Source organism: Anopheles marshallii, chromosome 3 (genome assembly GCF_943734725.1).
Source record: "Anopheles marshallii chromosome 3, idAnoMarsDA_429_01, whole genome shotgun sequence".
NCBI lineage: Eukaryota > Metazoa > Arthropoda > Insecta > Diptera > Culicidae > Anopheles > Anopheles marshallii.
The window spans coordinates 57,257,941-57,276,303 of NC_071327.1; the positions used below are offsets into that span (position 1 = coordinate 57,257,941).

The 18,363-nt window shown below is 46.5% G+C and overlaps 5 protein-coding genes across 5 annotated transcripts; 2 read left to right on the forward strand and 3 right to left on the reverse strand.

Moving 5' to 3' along the window:
- Window positions 1–486: 486 nt before the first annotated feature.
- LOC128712892 (uncharacterized) lies at window positions 487–5,088 on the reverse strand. Its single transcript, XM_053807758.1, has 7 exons — window positions 4,239–5,088; window positions 3,704–4,172; window positions 3,248–3,636; window positions 2,442–2,566; window positions 1,516–2,341; window positions 981–1,443; window positions 487–898 (listed from the first exon to the last, which is right to left on the reverse strand). Exons 1-7 carry the CDS (start codon window positions 5,086–5,088, stop codon window positions 487–489), a joined length of 3,534 nt encoding a protein of 1,177 aa, XP_053663733.1.
- Window positions 5,089–5,556: 468 nt separating this feature from the next.
- Window positions 5,557–7,324, forward strand: LOC128712893 (venom carboxylesterase-6-like). Its single transcript, XM_053807759.1, has 3 exons — window positions 5,557–6,773; window positions 6,836–6,958; window positions 7,024–7,324. The coding sequence occupies exons 1-3, from the start codon at window positions 5,557–5,559 to the stop codon at window positions 7,322–7,324; spliced, it is 1,641 nt and encodes a 546-aa protein (XP_053663734.1).
- A 155-nt stretch (window positions 7,325–7,479) lies between these two features.
- LOC128716039 (juvenile hormone esterase-like) lies at window positions 7,480–9,789 on the reverse strand. Its single transcript, XM_053810963.1, has 4 exons — window positions 9,712–9,789; window positions 8,920–9,287; window positions 7,862–8,851; window positions 7,480–7,789 (listed from the first exon to the last, which is right to left on the reverse strand). The coding sequence occupies exons 1-4, from the start codon at window positions 9,787–9,789 to the stop codon at window positions 7,480–7,482; spliced, it is 1,746 nt and encodes a 581-aa protein (XP_053666938.1).
- A 760-nt stretch (window positions 9,790–10,549) lies between these two features.
- Window positions 10,550–12,392, forward strand: LOC128712894 (carboxylesterase 5A-like). Its single transcript, XM_053807760.1, is given in 3 exon segments — window positions 10,550–10,971; window positions 11,029–12,037; window positions 12,102–12,392. Coding segments are annotated over 3 exon segments (1,722 nt in total).
- A 1,112-nt stretch (window positions 12,393–13,504) lies between these two features.
- Window positions 13,505–14,609, reverse strand: LOC128713359 (ester hydrolase C11orf54 homolog). Its single transcript, XM_053808218.1, has 3 exons — window positions 14,531–14,609; window positions 14,358–14,456; window positions 13,505–14,292 (listed from the first exon to the last, which is right to left on the reverse strand). Exons 1-3 carry the CDS (start codon window positions 14,607–14,609, stop codon window positions 13,505–13,507), a joined length of 966 nt encoding a protein of 321 aa, XP_053664193.1.
- Between the last annotated feature and the right edge of the window lie 3,754 nt (window positions 14,610–18,363).

The following is an 18,363-nucleotide window of genomic DNA, read 5'->3' on the forward strand; positions in this document are numbered from 1 at the left end:
AGCAAACCAATGTCACCACCCTCTGGGCGATTACGAAGGTGATTTTGCGCACCGGCCGATGACTACATCGATTGCTTAAGTTAACCCGCTTTTTAACACCGATGACGCAGGGCGAATGCTTCATGAATCGATTTAACTACCCAGTGCAAGAATAACCATTGTGCAATCCAAGGTCAAACGGCTGACGAATAAGATGTACATGGAGAACGCAAGTGACTGTAAAAAAAAAAGCACAAACCATTAACCCTTATCAGTTTTTATAGGGCCACCTTGCAATGTCTGCTGTTTCGGATATCGTTCGCGGCGTAGACAATCCCGTCGGAATGTTATCTTACAACCCCACATACACTCATACGCTACACGTATATATGTTACATACGGCGACGAGTTATGCATTTCTAAGCATGATTACGAATGATGATACGGTATAATCCACCTAACGAAAAATGAAAACCACACCCAACCGACCACCGATCCAGTACGCCCTCACGGTAGTAGGTTGGGATTAAAACGTGCCGCAAGCGATTTCCAGAACTGTATCCTATCGTGGAGAGGATTCTCCACAATCTCCACCTGATCGTTCAGATCAACGCCACGCAGCACAAACGGTTCGCCGGAAGCCGTCGGCGGCAGTGGTTCCCACTGGAATCCAACCTCATCACCGTCCGGTGTGGGACATCCGAACTTTGCAAAGTTGGTCCACAAGCGGCACAGCAACGTACGGGCCAGATCAGGGCCCGATCCAGGCTCTACCCGTACGGTAAATTCGCTTCCGCTGAACAGATAAGACAGCTCATCGCCGTGGGCAGCGCCCGGTGTTCCGTCCGGCACATTTAATTGCTTGCGCAGCTGATTCAGCTCATTTTCATACGAGAAACGGTAGAAATATAATGGAGCTCTGGAAAGATTCCCCCCCCAAAAAAACAAAAAACAATTAGACACAAGTTCTACACCACAATGCAAACATTACATACTCCTGCTGATATCGCGAATGCAACTCGGCTGCTGCGAACACGGGAAAGTAAAACCCAACATCCGCCACTAGGTCCAACAGCCGTGGAAATTCGTCCCGTTCGATCGGTTTGTCGTGGAAATAAAACTGGCGCACCTCCTCCACAACGGCCGTCTTAAAGTCCCGCGGTATGCCGAGATCCAACGGTAGCGTACTCGCCAAATTGCTCGCCACCTCATCGAACAGATGTCGCAGATGCTCGTAAAACACTAATCCCTCCGCGTTGGTCACACCGTGTATCAACGGTATGGAGGTTACGTTCGGTTGCTTCAGCAGTTCTTCACCACGCTGCAGAATAATCGCATCTTCCGAGCTGGCATCTTCAATCGATGGAATGAAGGGAGACACGAAATAAATGCACTTCTCCGTATCTTCGAATGCTTTCGGTGAATTCGACACCAAGTCCACGGCCGACGCGCTCAACAGTGTGTCTACGGAGGAAAAGTAAATAGGTTATGTGTTTCCCGTTGAAGCCATTACTCATCGCAAACGCATACACTTACCTAAAACACCGGCATCATCTTCTCCCTCATAGCCCAACACCGAAGCCAACTTGCGTGCTTTACCTTCTGGCTGATACTGAAGAACCCACGGACAAAGCACCGATCCCGACTGGCAGATGGCTTTATGGAAGTATTGCCGAGACTTCGGACATAGGTAGTGCCAGTTGACCGACGCACTACCAGCACTTTCACCGAACAGTGTCACGTTCGACGGATCGCCCCCAAAACGGGCAATGTTTTCGTGCACCCAGCGCAACGCCAGCTGTTGATCCTTCAATCCCTGATTACCATGAATCCCCAGCGACGGTAGGGCGAGAAACCCTAGCGGTCCAAGCCGATAGTTCATCGTCACCAAGGTAACGTCGTGCTGCAGCAAATACTCCGGTCCGAAGAAGCTGGAATTACCGCTACCCGTATAAAATCCACCACCGTGAATAAAAACCATTACCGGTTTTAGCGTGCCGAGCGTTTCACTCGGTGAGCTCGTCGTGTACACGTTCAGATACAGACAATCTTCAACGCCGTCCGGTCCCGCTGGCAGAGTTATAACACCAAGACATATTCCTCGCTCAACACCACACTGCAGCGGTTGTTCGGCGAACTTTTCCACCGGAACCGGTGACTTAAACCGCAGATCCCCTACCGGGGGCTGAGCGTACGGAATGCCCTGGTAGGAGAAATACTCCGACCCATTCGGAAGCGTCTTCCGGCGGCCCACTATTTTCCCCGGCACTAACTCCAGCTCAACATCGTCAGCAAACACCAGCGGGCCTCCATTGCCCACACTTCCCGGCTCAACAACGATCGGTAGATCTTCCGCCGGAGGCTGTAAAATGTGAACGAACACTGCATTACATAATCTTGCACACACACACACACCTCGTTATTTTCTGTTGGGCAGTTGGGCACAGTACACTGCAGCTCACCTGATAAGCGGTTGCCGGTGGACTAAAATTCGGATCTACTACCGGTGGTAGCAGATTTTTCTGCACAACCGTCGGCGGAACGTACAGCTTGCGGATAACCATCGTGTTTGGAAGTTTGCTGGGCACTGAACAAACCAACGCACGAACCCGAAAAAACGCACGGCCTACAGATGAATAAAAGTTTCGCTTGGTTTGCTATCACCGGCTAAGAGATAAGATTGGTGGTGCAGCTATTTCAAGTTTAACCAAGCAAACACAAAGCTCCCCCACACCGCTTTGAAGCTGACCGACGAGCAAGGAAGATGCCATACAGGTGTCCCCTAAGCATGTTTACAATTTTACGATACTATTCATACGTAAAAGCGTAAAATAATGCGTAACCTTACAGCAAATATTTGTGGTTTGTTAAATGTAAATGCAAAATGAAATCAAAATATATAATTTCTCGGTATTTTCAATCATTAATCCGATTTTACTGTTAACGACGTTCTTAAGTACTTTTGTATACTTTTTTATATTTCTTTTCATTTTCTTAACAGTTACTTACTGCAAGGTAATGTTATGTTAGATAAAAATGTATCTTATCAAACAGTTTGGCACGTGTACTATCAGATCATCCAATAAAAACCGATTTAATGGATCAAAGATATGCCATTGCAGATAATGATTTTAGATTTCTCGGTGTGACCTTAAACCACACGACGAACTGATACCATTATCCAACAAATAGATTTCCATGAAGTTGCGGTGATTGTTGAATGATTTGTTTGAATAACATGTTTTAAATTAATTTAAAGATTACTTACGCGAGTTGTATTTTTTAAACAATTCTCTCCAAAACGCAACACGATCTTCGAGATGGTTTTGTACCATTTTAAGCTCGGTGCCTATTTCCAGAGCTGATAGATTAAAGCGTCCCATTTTTGGCTTCTGGAGAGATGTCCAGTTAACATCCAGTTCTTGGTTCTGTGGAATACCCGTTTTGGCAAAGCTAGTCCATAGACTACACATCGCGTTTCGCAATGTCCAAGCTTGCGAACCCTTTGCTATCGCATCCGTGGCGAAGTAACTCGAGCCAAATAGGTAGCAAATATCATCCGCATGACTTGCTCCTCGATATTCAGATGGCACCTTCCATAGTTGACGAAATTTGTTCAGTTCCGTTTCAGCACTAAAGTGGTAGAAAAATATGTCTCTAGAAAAAGAAAAATCCATTTAATGAATGTATGCAATAAAGCGAAACTGACAAACCAACACCTTACCCTTGCATGTATGTTAGCTGAAGTTCGGCAGCTAGAATGGCCGGTATCAGATATAAAGTGTCTGTAAATATACGGCTCAGCTCAAACTCTCGCTCCAAACAAACTCCAGCCGAGCCGCAGTAGAAATCTACAATACGTTGGGCTACCCGTGGCCGATCCTCCAATGGAACATTCAGCAATTCGGGAATAAAGCGACTTTTGTCCTCCGTGTATCGGTGCAGATGTTGGCGGAATGTGTTTATCTTGTACAATGCTTCCTCACTGGTCACGCCCAGCATCATTGGTTTGGCGGCTCGATTCGATCGTCCGAGCAACACGAATACATCTTCTGTTACAATTGGATCAAGCGAATCTGGCGCCTCCAGAACCGGACGGAACGGATACACCGAATCGAGCGTTTTCTCGTACGGGGTAAGAGCTTCTTTTTGCGATTTGGCCAATAATTCCGGTTCAACAGCCAGGAGAGTTTCTGCATGCATTCAAAAGTTTCATTAAAAAAAAAACAAAGCGATTTTCTAAATTTACTTCAACCTACCCAACACTTCAGCATCAGATGCAACCGGTAAGCAGCCAAAAAATTCCGCAAGCCGTCGGGTTTTACTTTCCGGATGTTTTTGAAACGTAATCGAACTGGTCGCTACACCCGACTGACATATGATCTTGTGGAACAGATGCTGCGATCCCTCGGACAGATAATGCAAATGGGCCGAAACTCCTCCGGCACTTTCCCCAAACAGGGTCACATTGCCAGCATCACCTCCAAACTTGCCTATATTAGTTTGCACCCACGCTAGAGCCAAACGTTGATCTTTCAGTCCCATATTTCCGTATATTCCAACCGATGGTAAACAGAGGAAACCGGCTGGCCCTAGTCGGTAGTTCACTGTAACGACAATTACACCTTGGGCAACAAGCCACTCGGGATGGTAAACAGTTGAGTCGCCACTTCCGGTACAGAATGCACCACCGTGTATCCACACCATTACCGGTAGCGGGCGTAAGATCTCCGGTCGCCCATCCTTACCAAGCACGTTCGGGTTTGTCGGTGTGTAAACATTCAAGAACAAACAATCTTCCGATGCGAGCTGCGGTTCCGGTGGAAGATAGCTGCCGGCTAAACTGACGGCCCGTTCTGTGGTGCAGTCTAACGTGCCTTCCAAGTGTCGCGTAATGGGCTTTGGGGGATGAAAACGTAACGATCCCAAGGGTGGGATTGCGTACGGTATTCCTTTGAAGCAGTAGCACACACCATCGCTGTTGGGCAACCGGTTTATCAAGCCTTTTATCAAACCGGAAGATACTTCAACGATGCAATTTTCGGCCATTTCAATGCGGTTGATTTGCGTAACTGGAAGTGCAAAAAGAAACAAACAAAAACTCCACATCAAAAATGAATGATATTAAGGCATAACATAGAACGTGAGAGAGCGAGAGAAACTCATTAAAAATGTATGTCGCACCAGGCAGCTTCCGAAAACCAAATAAACGGTCAGATGAGAAGGTGGACCACTTTAGCACCACTACCAATCTCCCGGTATACAAAATTGGAGGTCAGACACAAGGTTAAGAAGAAGGCTCGTCAAACAATTACCGCCAATATCAGTTCGTTAGTGATGACGATCCACCAAAATCACCGCACAAGATGCAACACACGCACGACGGTCGTATGGGCTGGTCCGATTATCGCAGTGTCCGTGTGTTGGTGAACATAACCGCAACCATGGGATAATACAACGACATCGTTTACTTCATGACAAGCTGATCATGCCGTGCTCAGTGTGCATACGGTTATTGTACGATCAACATCAGCGTACGGCGCCGCTACACAACCGACAGTGTGAGGAACAAGCAGAATGGCTGATAGCAAGGTAACTGTGTCGATTCTACCCGGCAACGTCGTGGGACTCAAGAGTGCTCTGCCGAACGGGACCGATTGGTACATGTTTAAGGGTATTCCGTACGCAGAACCACCGGTCGGACAGCTTCGCTTTCAACCACCGGTGGCCCTAACAAGACTGCCGGCCAATCCGCTAGAATGTTTCACCGATGGTCCCAGTTCCTACTCGGATGATGTGCGCTTCAAGCGAATGTCCGAAGATTGTCTCTATCTAAACGTGTACAGCCCTCAGTTGCATCCCAAAACTCCGCTCCCGGTCATGTTGTGGATACACGGCGGTGGGTTCTTTACCGGTACCGGTGATTCGACACTGTACGAACCGCCTTATCTCGTCCAGCAGGGTGCTGTCGTCGTGTGCATCAATTACCGGCTTGGACCGCTCGGGTTTCTTTCACTTCCATCGGCCGGCATCGAAGGCAACATGGGTCTCAAAGATCAACGAATGAGCCTGCGCTGGGTGCAGGAAAACATTGATCGATTCGGTGGCGATCCGAACAATGTGACGATATTCGGCGAGAGTGCCGGTGGCGCTTCAGTACATCTGCACTATCTTAGCGAAGCATCCCGGCAATACTTCCACAAAGCAATCGCCCAGAGTGGAACGGCGTTCAACGAGTGGGTATGGCAGCGTCATGCTGACGAACGGGCGCGGAAGCTGGCCCGTCTGCTCGGCGCACGGGATGATTCGGATGAAGCGGTACTGGAAACGCTCATGGGCGCATCCGCTGAAACGATGACTGCCTTTCAAAACCAGAGCATGAATGATCGGGATCAGACAATGCTGGTACTGTTCCCCTTCACACCCGTCATAGAACGGGTTGACAGTGCGGATGCTATCATCACGGAACATCCGTCGCGAGCTATCGAAAAAGTGTTTCGCAAGGATATTCCACTTATGTTGGGAAGTACCAACGATGAATGTTTAATACTGTGGACAATACTTACCGAAAAGCTGTCCCTGTTTGAAAGCGATCCAACCAGACTTATACCAGCCACGCTGGACGTACGAAGCGAGGAAGATAAACGGTATGCCCGCGAAGCGATTGAGAAGTTTTTCTTTCCTGACCTTCCGATTTCGGTGGATACGATACGTAACATTACTACGGTGTTAGGCGACAATTTTAATACCTTCCCAGGCTATGTAGCAACGGAGCTGCACGCGCGCTTCCAGCGGTGAGGAGAGTGTGTACTTCGAAAAGGCCTCTTTAAATAAATCGATTGCAATCTCTCCCTAGCGCTCCTCTGTATATGTACATCTTCTCACACATGGGAGACCTCAACAAATTACGTGAAGAAATGAAAGTCCCGCCAGATCAGATCGGGGCCTGCCATGCTGACGACTTGTACTATCTGTTTAGGTGCGTTTACTCCGTGTTTAAGTGTAAGTGAGTGTATGTATTTGTAACGCTATTCCTGTTTTTAGCTCATCCCTCTACAACACGGACGCGGTAGAAGATCATACCGAGACGGGACGGTTCCGAGAATATTTCTGCAACCTATGGGTTAACTTTGCACGGTTCGGAAATCCACATGCAACGATCGTCGACTGGACATCGGTAGAACGTGTAGCGGACGAATCGGTGAGCTTCTTTCCAGCGGCAATGAACCTGAAGGACATTGGCGATTGTAAAATGACGGACGACTTCTTCCGCGAACGGTTCCAATTCTGGAAGGAACTCTATCACAAGTTTAATGGATCACATCTGTTGCCGAAAGTGGAGTAACCTTCTAGGTTTCTCTCCTCTTTTTTTTTTTCTTCTGCAGATACTGCAATGGAACTAAGCTGTCGGTTTATTAAAAATCAAACAAATATATATTCCCGCTTCCAATTACAAATCGCTTCCGATGCGTGCACCTCCTTACGTGTAACAAATCCTGCCTACAGCTTTACTTTTAGAAAATCTTCATTCCATCGCTTATAGACACTTCTCCAGAAGTCGATACGTTCCTTGGCCGGGTTCATTATCATTTTCGGTTCGGCAGCAATATCTAGACATTTTAGCTGAAACGGTGCACTAGCCGAATTCGGAGCAACCTTGTCAACCGGTTCCCAGCGGCATGGTATGCTTTGATCGTCAGCCGGTGTCGGGTGTCCATACTTTGCAAAGTTGGTCCACAGCCGACACATCAGCTGACGCACACGTCCCGCTTCCGTGTCCGGCTTCACGTCATAATTGGCCAGTCTCATCCTGTAAGCAAAACATACCCATAATGTCATAAAGTCTGCAAACTGCACTGGCCCAATGAACTCGGCCACTTACAAGAACAGGTACGACAGCTCGTCCGCATGGCAAGCACCGGGAATGGTTAGTTGAAGCAGCTTTTTGTACATGTTCAGTTCACCATCATAACTAAACTGGTAGTAGAACATGGGCGAGTTTTGCTGAAAGCGTGCATGCAGTTCCGCGCACGTATTCGCCAGTATGCCAAAGTGATAATCCGTCATTAAATCCGCCAGCTGGTTAACGGTTTCCTTCGTGACGCCTTGCGCACCGCAGTAAAATTCTTTCACCTCCTTCGCCAGTTCCTCACAGGCGGCACTTCCCGGTGCGACGTTAACCGTACGTGGAATAAGCCGTGCCATATCGTTATCGTACAGGTCAAGCTTTTTAATTGCGTCCATCATCATAATGGTACCTTCGCGATCGGTGTTGCCGAAAATGATCGGAATAGAAGAAACGCGACCGGGCTGTTGCATTGCAACAAACGGGTGTACCGGCACGACCGTATTTTCATCATGCTGGCCTTCTTCCACAACTGGTTTGAATGGAATGGGCAAACCGCGCCGTTTCTCATCGGCAGAAAGCGTATGGATCATGAGACCCATCAGTTCCGCTTTGTCTGCATTCATCAGCGTCTGGTACACCTGCTCATCCGTTTTTGCATCGGCATTTATATGTCTGGCTAGCGTTCTCGTACGATTTACTGAATCAAGCTGCATAACCCACTCCATAGTCGAAATGCCGCTCTGACAGATCGCCTTGTGGAAGTACTTTTGCGATACAGGTGAAAGCATATGGAGATGGACGGATGCAGCACCAGCACTTTCACCAAACAGTGTCACATTGTTGGGATCACCGTTAAAGTGTGCAATGTTCTGTTGCACCCAGCGTAACACCATCAGCTGATCCTTAAGGCCGGCGTTTCCTTCGATTCCTTGACTTGGCAGATGCAGAAAACCAAGCGATCCTAGACGATAATTCAAAGTCACCACTATCACATCCTCTTGCAGCAAGTATTCGGGCGAATAGCTAAAATTATATCGAAATCAATGAAAGGAATTGCTGGGAGTTGTGGAGAACAACAAACTCATTCCTACCAATCACCATTTCCACTGCCGATCATAAACGCACCACCATGGATGAACACCATCACCGGTAAAGGTTTGTCACGCTTATCCATGGTCGGCGTGTACACATTCAAATGTAGACAATCTTCCGAACCTTCCACCTCCTGGGTGAACATATTTCTGCTAAAGCAAACATCGCGCTCTACGCTACAGTCCAACACCGGGTAAGGGAACCGTTCCAGAGGTTGTGGCGCTCGGAATCGCAATTCACCTACCGGAGGCTTTGCGTACGGAATACCCCGAAACGCACAGAAAATGTTGCCGTTCGGAAGCTGTTCCTTCACGCCACTCACCGTACCTTGGTGGACTTTAACATTCACACGATCGACGTTTCTCATCTGTAAAGTAGAGTGAAAGCACATGATACAGATTAGACAATCAGCAGACAGATACAGCGAAGATGAACTTATTCGTACTGCTTTGTTTATTCCAATAAGCACCAGAAAATACCACACACTGCCAAAATGGGTTTCCATACAACTCATCACACATTACATTACCCCACCATATCAGAAGCGAAACTGTAAAACATCAGATAAAGAAACATGATAGATGAAATGCCAACTCATGCATCGTACGCAATTGCACCCAATTCCTAATCAACAACGGAACCCTTAACCAAGCGTTCGCACTTCAGACACAATCAAATATAAATAAGTACAAAGGTTATTAGTGAAAAAATGGCCTACGGACAGACGGATCTACGGAGGCATTTAGAAGCGAAGAACGACAAAACCTTATCGAACCACACACAATACTTGCCCATCGGACGCTGGTTGCGAGAGGAACCCGTACCGAACACATAAATTTCGAGCCCAATAGTTGTGCACATCGTAGCATATTTATAACTAATAAATATAACTAATATTTAGCTCACACTTTTTGCTGTACGTCTTGCCTGTTGGTTTTCCCTACCTTGACCCGGCCCCCTTACACCGTTCAATTACGATAATCTATTTTAAATACGGTTGTAAACACGCTCGAACTAAACACTCTACGCGAGCGATACAGTTGTAAACAAACGGAACAACTGTCAAAGTGATAATGGATGTCAGGACGCTTGTAGTGCAGGGATGTACAACTTTTGGTAACATCTCATTTTATTCGTGGTGAAGTAAAAGTAATAAAATCCCTCATCAAATCATGATGATTATAAATTTTAATCAAACCAATACATAATAATGCGATCACAGCGATACAATTTTTTTTTCTTTTGTGCCGTGTTCCCTGGATTTGGGATTATAGCACACACGCCTAAAAGTATGCAAATCATTGTTGCCTTCAATAGCCATAATGATTTTAAAAAAAAGTCTAAATGCACCGGTAACGGATATGTTTTGTACTTGACCATTCTCACGCACGCTGATTACAATCATTTTGGTTTCTTCAACCGCCATGGCGGGAGTTGCGTGCAGACTGGCCAATGGTAATTTGCAACGAAAATGACTGAACTGAAATTCATATAAACCTTAACATAGCAAGCAACGATAGAAACAGTTGGTAGCTATCCTACCGGGCGGAATGTGGTCCATTTTCAAACTAACTTCTTGTTTGCCGCAGGTCGATCATTTGCTGTCCAGATTTGTGCGAAACGTAAGTGATGTTTAACCGATCGTTCGCAGCGAATTCTTCAATGTTCTTCTCAAACTCACAGATCAGTAACATAAACCGCAAGAATGTTGAGCTCAAGTGTGGCACCGTGTGTGGTGTTGTGGAAAAGCTTGCAGATGGAAACGATTTTTACGCATTTCGTGGCATACCGTACGCCACGGCACCGATGAATGAAAATCGTTTCCAACCTCCACGACCATTAGCGAAGTTCGCATCTCCCACGCTGGACTGCAGCGTGGAAAGAGATACGTGTGTTGCGAAAAGCCCCTTCAATCAGCGCTGGCAGGGTTCGGAAAACTGTTTATACTTGAACGTGTACACACCCCAAATGCACCGGCCCGATGCGCCCTTACCGGTCATGGTGTTTATACACGGTGGTGCGTTTAAGTATGGAAGTGGAAACAGCGATTGGTAAGACGGCCTGAACACAGTTGTAGCGCACATTAATTGCCAGAACGATTCCCACAGTTACTCGCCGGAGGATCTGCTCGAGCAGAATGTCGTCGTCGTAACGTTCAACTATCGGTTAGGTCCGCTTGGATTTCTTCACCTCCCATCACAGGGAATCGAAGGTAATATGGCACTGAAGGATCAGCTGATGGCACTGCGCTGGGTGGCAGAAAACATCGCTCACTTCAACGGTGATCCGAGCAACGTGACGCTGTTTGGAGAAAGTGCCGGTTCAATATCTGTAAATCTTCATCTGCTATCGCCTCTATCTACGCAATACTTCCACAAGGCGATTTGTCAAAGCAGTGTAGCAATAGCGGATTATGCCGTGCCGAACGATACACTGCGTAATACACGACATCTCGCTAAGCTAATTAACCCATCCGCCAGTACTGATCCGGAGATCCTCGAAACGTTACGTACCGCATCGGCAAAACAGCTGGCGGAACTCTGTGACCGTACAGCGACGGAAGAGGAAAAGCGTGGAACTATCTTGATACCCTTCCGACCGGTAGTGGATCGAGATGGAACGGATCCAATAATGCCTCTACACCCTATCGCAGCGATGCGTACCCCTGGACATATTCCCCCAATTCCTCTACTGCTCGGATATAACGATCGCGAAGGTGGTGGCCTGCTGAGGCACATCACGAAATATCCTGAGCGTTACCGGAACGATATGGAGCGTATTATACCGCGTACGATCAACGTCCGCCATGGGACAACCGAGGCGAAGACACTAGCACGCAACATTGAAACGTTTTACTACGGTTCGGCTGGTTACTCGCCACGAAATGTCGAAGAATGTGCCAATCTGGTGTCAGATGTTAGCTTCGCGGTCGGTATGCGGATCATGGCAGAAATGCACGCTCGTTATCAGCACCGATCGCCACTGTACTTCTACCGCTTCGAGTATGAAGGTGAGCTGAACCTTTATAAGAAGCTTCTACCATTCCCCATTGCCGGTGCATTTCACGCCGATGAGCTGGGTTATCTGTTCCGGTAAGCACACCGTTGGCTTTTTAGTGTTCCATCATCTAACGGAGTGTTGTTGTTTTTTCTTTGTGGGTAGTATGCGCATGTTCCCGAAGGCGGTACTTCCGCAATCGATCGAGGCACGCGTTCGGCGATACATGTGCCGCATGTGGTCCAACTTTGCCTGGTACGGTAGTCCGACACCATCGCACGATCGGTCTCTTCCCTTTCGCTGGACACCTGTACCACAGGTGATGGAATCAGATTTTACTGCACCTTTCCATCTGCCTTACTTACGCATCAGTGCCGAACCGCAGATGGCGATCGATCCGGACAAGGAGAGGATAGCGTTTTGGCAAAGTATCTACGACGAGCACAACGGAGGGTTCTGGAATCCTAAATACTAATAAATGCAATATTATTCAGATCCCGAGGTGTTCTTGGAGGAGTACAGGAATTCAGCGGATGATCTAATGGTGAGCAGAGTAGGTGGCCGCCTAGAGCGCTCACTTAAGAAAGAGTATGCAAATAGTGATAGTAAAGGGCCCAAAAAGAGAGGCTTTGACCTTCTCCGCATGTTAAAGGTTGTCCTAATGTTTGCCACTAGGAGGCCTCTGAAGGAGCTCCTCCAGCCCCCCTCCCCCTCCCACTGCCCTGTTTATATTTTCCATCTTTCTTCGCAGGCTGCCTTCTTCCGGTAGCTACTTCAGAGATGTGACAATAAACGGCATAAAGTCTTTCCTCCGGTACAACAACCTCAAGAGGTCTAGGTCTGCCAGTTCTGACTTTCCTTGACTTTTTTTACCCATAGTTGCATAGTCAACTCTGCGCGCAGGGGATTGGTCCGGATGGGATTTTGGACCAGTCCTGCCGTGTGGGGACTGGCGCCGCTACCAAATACATCACCGGGCCACGCCATAAAATCTCTACTCCCCGGGAAACAATATTTTAAATTGGCTGGTGGACACGCCACTCAACTCTCCCCCTACTCCTCTTCCTCCTCCAATGCTCCAAAATAATTCCGCACAGAGGATTGATCTACCCATGATTGTATATTACTAACTATTCATACATTCGCGAATTCTAATCCATTCATCCTTCAAGCATACTTATCAGCAATTTGTCACCACATTCATCCCGAAATCAATTAGCTGCCCCGAAACAATTTCGGGTCTGTCAAACAAACGCAAATCGACCGGCACGGTTCGACCACCATCTCCTATCGCTGCCGACCGCACTCGCACACATCAGTTCGCGGTCAAGCGCTTGTTCTAACAGACAATCTCCGCTTATCGGTACGAGCCCTCGACGCAAACAGTGGCCTACATTTGTGCGGAGTGCAAAAGTAAACGCAAACACACCACCACAAGTGGCAATGTATGCCGCTGATGCCCTTTATCAAGGTTTATTTATGCCCATGCCTCGAACCCTTCTCCACTCCCACCGCTGTTTGTTTTGTTTTGGAATGCATTTTAGTGGTTGCATTATTTCCTTCCTTCGTTGCGCACCCGACGGCGCCCTAGTCACGACCGAATTTGTGCGTATGGATCGGCTTATCGACACGCACGATCCGTTCACCGGCCACAAAGTATCCTTCATACTCGACCACCTCCGGTGTCGTGTCGATGTGATAATGGCCACCGTGACCGTGCGTGGAAAAGCTGTGAAAGTGTTGTAGCCGCAGGTCCAAATCGCACTCGTTCGTGACAAGCGTGCCCAAGTTGATGAGTGGCGCCGGCATGTCGTAGAAGTTGAGCCACTCGTTCAACTGTTCCTCGGTGTTGATGGGTGATGTCGAGAAGGTCGACATGATGTGCTGTTTGGCTTTGCCCGCTTGCAGCAGAAACACACCTCCCATGCCAACGGTTCGCTCACCGTACCGCTCCTCTAAGCACGTGCGGATGCTGGCAATGAAGTCTTTGTTGCCGGTGCGCCGTTTGCAGCTTACTTTCAGCACCGGTCCCGCATTACCTTCGGCCACGAGCAGATTACCCAGCAGAGCGCAGCGCGTCTCGGTGTTTGGGATCTTTCGTACTATCACTTCCCGTTCGAGTGTCACCATTGCCAGGTGGCTTTCACTCACGACATTGCCCGGTGGGCTGTAGCGGAGGTTGAACATACCCTCACAGTTGGAATTCACCAACGGGAAGGGGCCCGCACCGGCTCCGATTGCGATGAACGGCTTCTGGTCATCGTGCAGCGCACGTTTGGCGATTGGTACGACATCGTAAAGTTTGGTACGGTCCACCGTGGGCAGCAGATAGGGTGGACCACCAATTTCAACTAACGTCGGACTGCCGTTCAATCCTAAAAGAAGAAAGACAGATCATTCAAACTCGGAACCACACCTGGTGTTGAGCGAACGATCTTACCAGATCCAGCAAGATGGAAGGGAGCTTTGCTCAAATCCGGACACTCGACCACCTCCACATTCACCGTAGCGAAACAAGATTTTAGACCGACCGCAAGCACTGAAACCGAAAATCGCATGTCAGCTTTCAGCAGTTCGTCGGTATTCCTTTCGGCACCCCTTGGACACACTTACCATCGCGCAACTCCACCAGGGACGGTGTATGCAAAGGTTTCTCCTCAAACAACAGACCGGCGGTATCGAGACTCTCCATCGCAGTGTTCCTCCAGGTGTGCAACGGTGCGTTGTGCGACTGTGTTGTACAACCGATCGGCATCGAATGACCCCCGCTGCGGTCCGGTTCGAGCAGTTTAAGCGGTCGCAAGCAAACGGGAACCGCGAACGCGATCACGAGTCTTCATGTTCTTTTTCTGTTCATTCGCTTCATCCACATTCCACCCAACCGATGACCTGACGACGACATTGCCACACTCTAGGGTAGTTCCAAGCGCATTGTTGTATCTGTGTGTAAACAGCCGCAACACTACATCGTTCTTTTCTTCATCCCCTTCTGCTGGCCAGATAAAAGCCCCATATGAAGAGTGTTATCGCGTACCGCAAATATTGACCCGATACAAGAAGCGAGATAAATCGCGTATGTCATTTAAAGGGTTTTTGGAGAAGTGTTTTTGTTTAAACTATTGCATTAATTGCACACACACACACACACTCAAACTGTTTGTTTGCGAAATGAAAGCACCATTTTCGATGCGATCAGATGGTTTTTTGTGCGTTCGTTCTGACATATCCGCACGCACTATAGGCGCAGGTGCGAACGGTGGCGCGAAACGATGAATGAAACACCAATACACCAATACTATTACGTGTGGTGTTTTTCCTACAAAGCATAAAACTATAAGGCGGTGGTCTCTTGCCGCCCGTGAGCGATACGATCGTACAGTTGGAAGTTGTTTCTAATTTTCATTTTTTCGTTTGGCTTGAGGTTCTGAACCTACATTCGTCTCTCAGTTGTTTCTAAACCACTGGAATTTAGAAAATTACCGGAAAAGTTTTATTGTAATATCTTTACAGGGTTTCCCATCGTGTAACGGAACATTTCAAACAGGATGGGGAAATTTTCAACCTAGTAGGGGAGTTTCGCAATTTATGCATGTTTGCAATCGGTTAGGAGCAATTTCTAAATGTTCTAAACATCTAAATGTTGATGCCACAATATGATTTAAAATTTCTCCTAAGCGGCTGCAACTGGCAGTGGCGGATCTAACAGTAGTACGAGGAGGCGTACTCCTAGCTGCCTAGGGCCCCGTCAGCTTAAGGGGTCCCGCGAATATTTGATGGGTTCTCACAATGGTTTTCCTCGTTATTTTTTTTATATATATGCCCGGTGGTGGTGAAAAGAAATTACGACGAAACCCGGGGCCCGTGAAATTTTTGGGATGTCGTGTATCTGTGTCTACTGACGACGGCCGTGGCGAGCGATAACGATTGTGCGCTACCTGGAATTGTTTTCGTCTCGTCCTCTCCAACATCGCAGCCAACTAGCTGTTGCATTACGCTACTGCGGTTGGTTGTGAATCTAGCTGGAGCGGCGATGGTGCGGAAGTTTAAACACATTCCCATCCTACGTAGGTGTCGTTGGTTTTCGTACTCTCCCGCGTTATGATCGCCGTTTCCTGATCAGTAAGACCGGAACAAACAAATAATTTTATATCTGTGCGGGAACGATGCGCGAAAGTTTGCAAATGTTGTTCATTTGCTTTATGCAGTGCGATTCATCAACGAAGGTTGTGTTTCAAAGTGGAAAAGTTTCTGCCTTTTCCGTCCAATACATGTGTGGTGTTTGTTTTTTTTTTCTCCCTGCATTCCCTAGTTACTTCGGCATGCGCAATTATATTGGAGTTGTTGCGAAAACCGCTAAGTGCATGTTGTGGAATGTGCGATAATGGTTTTTTTCCGATCCGATCGGATCCTTCAAGGGATCGGATCTTCGAATCTTCCGAATCCCAATCTTCCCAACACTAGTCCTGATCGGCAGCCTACGGACGTGGCTCTAGCGCGCGATCGCTATTCGTTGTGTTCGTTTTTGATATGTGTTTTATTTATGGGGTTCGTTTTTAGGTTTTAATAATACAAGTTATGCCCGCAAAACACAAAAAATTGAGTTTGAGCTAATCACAAGGCGCTTAAATTAGATATTTACCAAACACTTACAAAAAAGTTTTCCCCAACATCCTCACGTTTTTCCCATCACTACTACATAGGACTTGTTTCGATACAGTGCCAAATATTTGTTGCAGTTGCACACAAACCATGCTGAGTTTTTTTTATTCATGATTATTATAGTGCAGTGAAAGTTGTGATAAGTTTGCCAACGGGATAAGTAAGCCATCTAGCATTTTTTTAAATACAAAATCAACTAAAAGCCAAAATGAATCTACAAATACGTACGTTACTATGTTTAGATATACAGTGCTCTAAGTTTCTATGACCTCACGAAAAAAAGCTTATCCTTATTTAACTATCCTTATTTATCCTTATTTTAGCTTTGTCTTAAATAGCCACGGTACGGGTCAGTATGGAAATTTTATAACTAATTTCAAGGTCAGAGTTTACCACATTATCGACGCATTTTAACATGATTGATTCTCGGAATAGAACTGCATAAAAAAAATCAGTATTTTTGCCATCAAATCACTAATCACTAATCACTAAGAAAACGATTTACAAAAAAAAATTGTAAAAGTTCTACCATTTTTTGTGGCAAGAGTGCCATCCCTTTTTCTTTAGTCAAATCGTGAGCACACTATTGCTCGGCCTACTGTGATGCAGATTGATGCGTTATTAGAAATTCATTTAAAAGTATTAAATACTATTCATTTAAATGATAATGAAAATAAATAATTATGGAAATGTTGTGTTAAACAATCCTAGATATGTGCTATTGTCCCATATGTTCATATTTAACTGTTTTTCATGAATTTGTTATGTTTAAACCAGGTGACCGTCTTGGCCCATATGGATGACTTTCTGGTTACAAAGCACGGAAAAGCTCGTTATTTTCAACTAAAACTTGGTTGCTTGTTGCCAATGCTTTAGTGAGTTAGAGGATGGAATGCTTAAGGCGGCTCCCACCTCCGCTATAATGAATAGTTAAATGATTGGACCGTAATGTTTTATCGCACAGAGTTTGGCATTATTGGTACAACTCTATAATAAACAAGCACACTTACCCCTCCCCCCTCCCTCTCCCCGACCACCACCCGGTCGACAAATTTAAATTGCCAAGGGCTCCAACTTCCATTCCGCCAAGGCCCCCAAGGATTTAGATCTGACACTGGCAACTGTAAAGTTCCACTTCACGGTTGAAACGTTCCCTTATACGTTTCAAACCCATGTATGTCAAATTATAATAAAATTCTCTACCTTGTCCGATTCATTTATACGAGTATGAAAAATTATTAAAAGAATATGCCACATTTTCCATTGCTTTCCGCAGCATCATGCAATAACAGCTAGTACTCTACAAAGAGAGTTCCCCATCTTTTTGGAAGCAATCCAATTATCGATCTAATGTTTGGTCTAGTTGTAATTATGGAAATGCTACTCCGCCAAAACGCGTGTCAACAGAGTGGAGTGAAATACTAATATAGTCTAACGAGTGAGATAAAATCTAGCTTTAGGATCTTATAGTTCTCGGGCGGGTCATTAAGGGGCTGGCAGTTGCCAAGAGGCACTCTCGACGATCTAAGCCCTTTTTGGAATCGAATTGGAATCGACAGTTCCGAAAGAACTCGAAAACGCCACGAATTAAGTTAAGGTGCTAATGGACTTCACCTTCATGCTCGCAAAAACGTATACTTGCCTGTTCGGATCAAATCAGAATGACAGTAAATGGAATTGACTTTTGCCATTTCATATGTTTATTGTTACGTTATTTACGCTAGATGCAATTGGAATTCATTAACCTTTTTTTTGTTTTGCTTGTACATATTACGTTTGTCAACAAT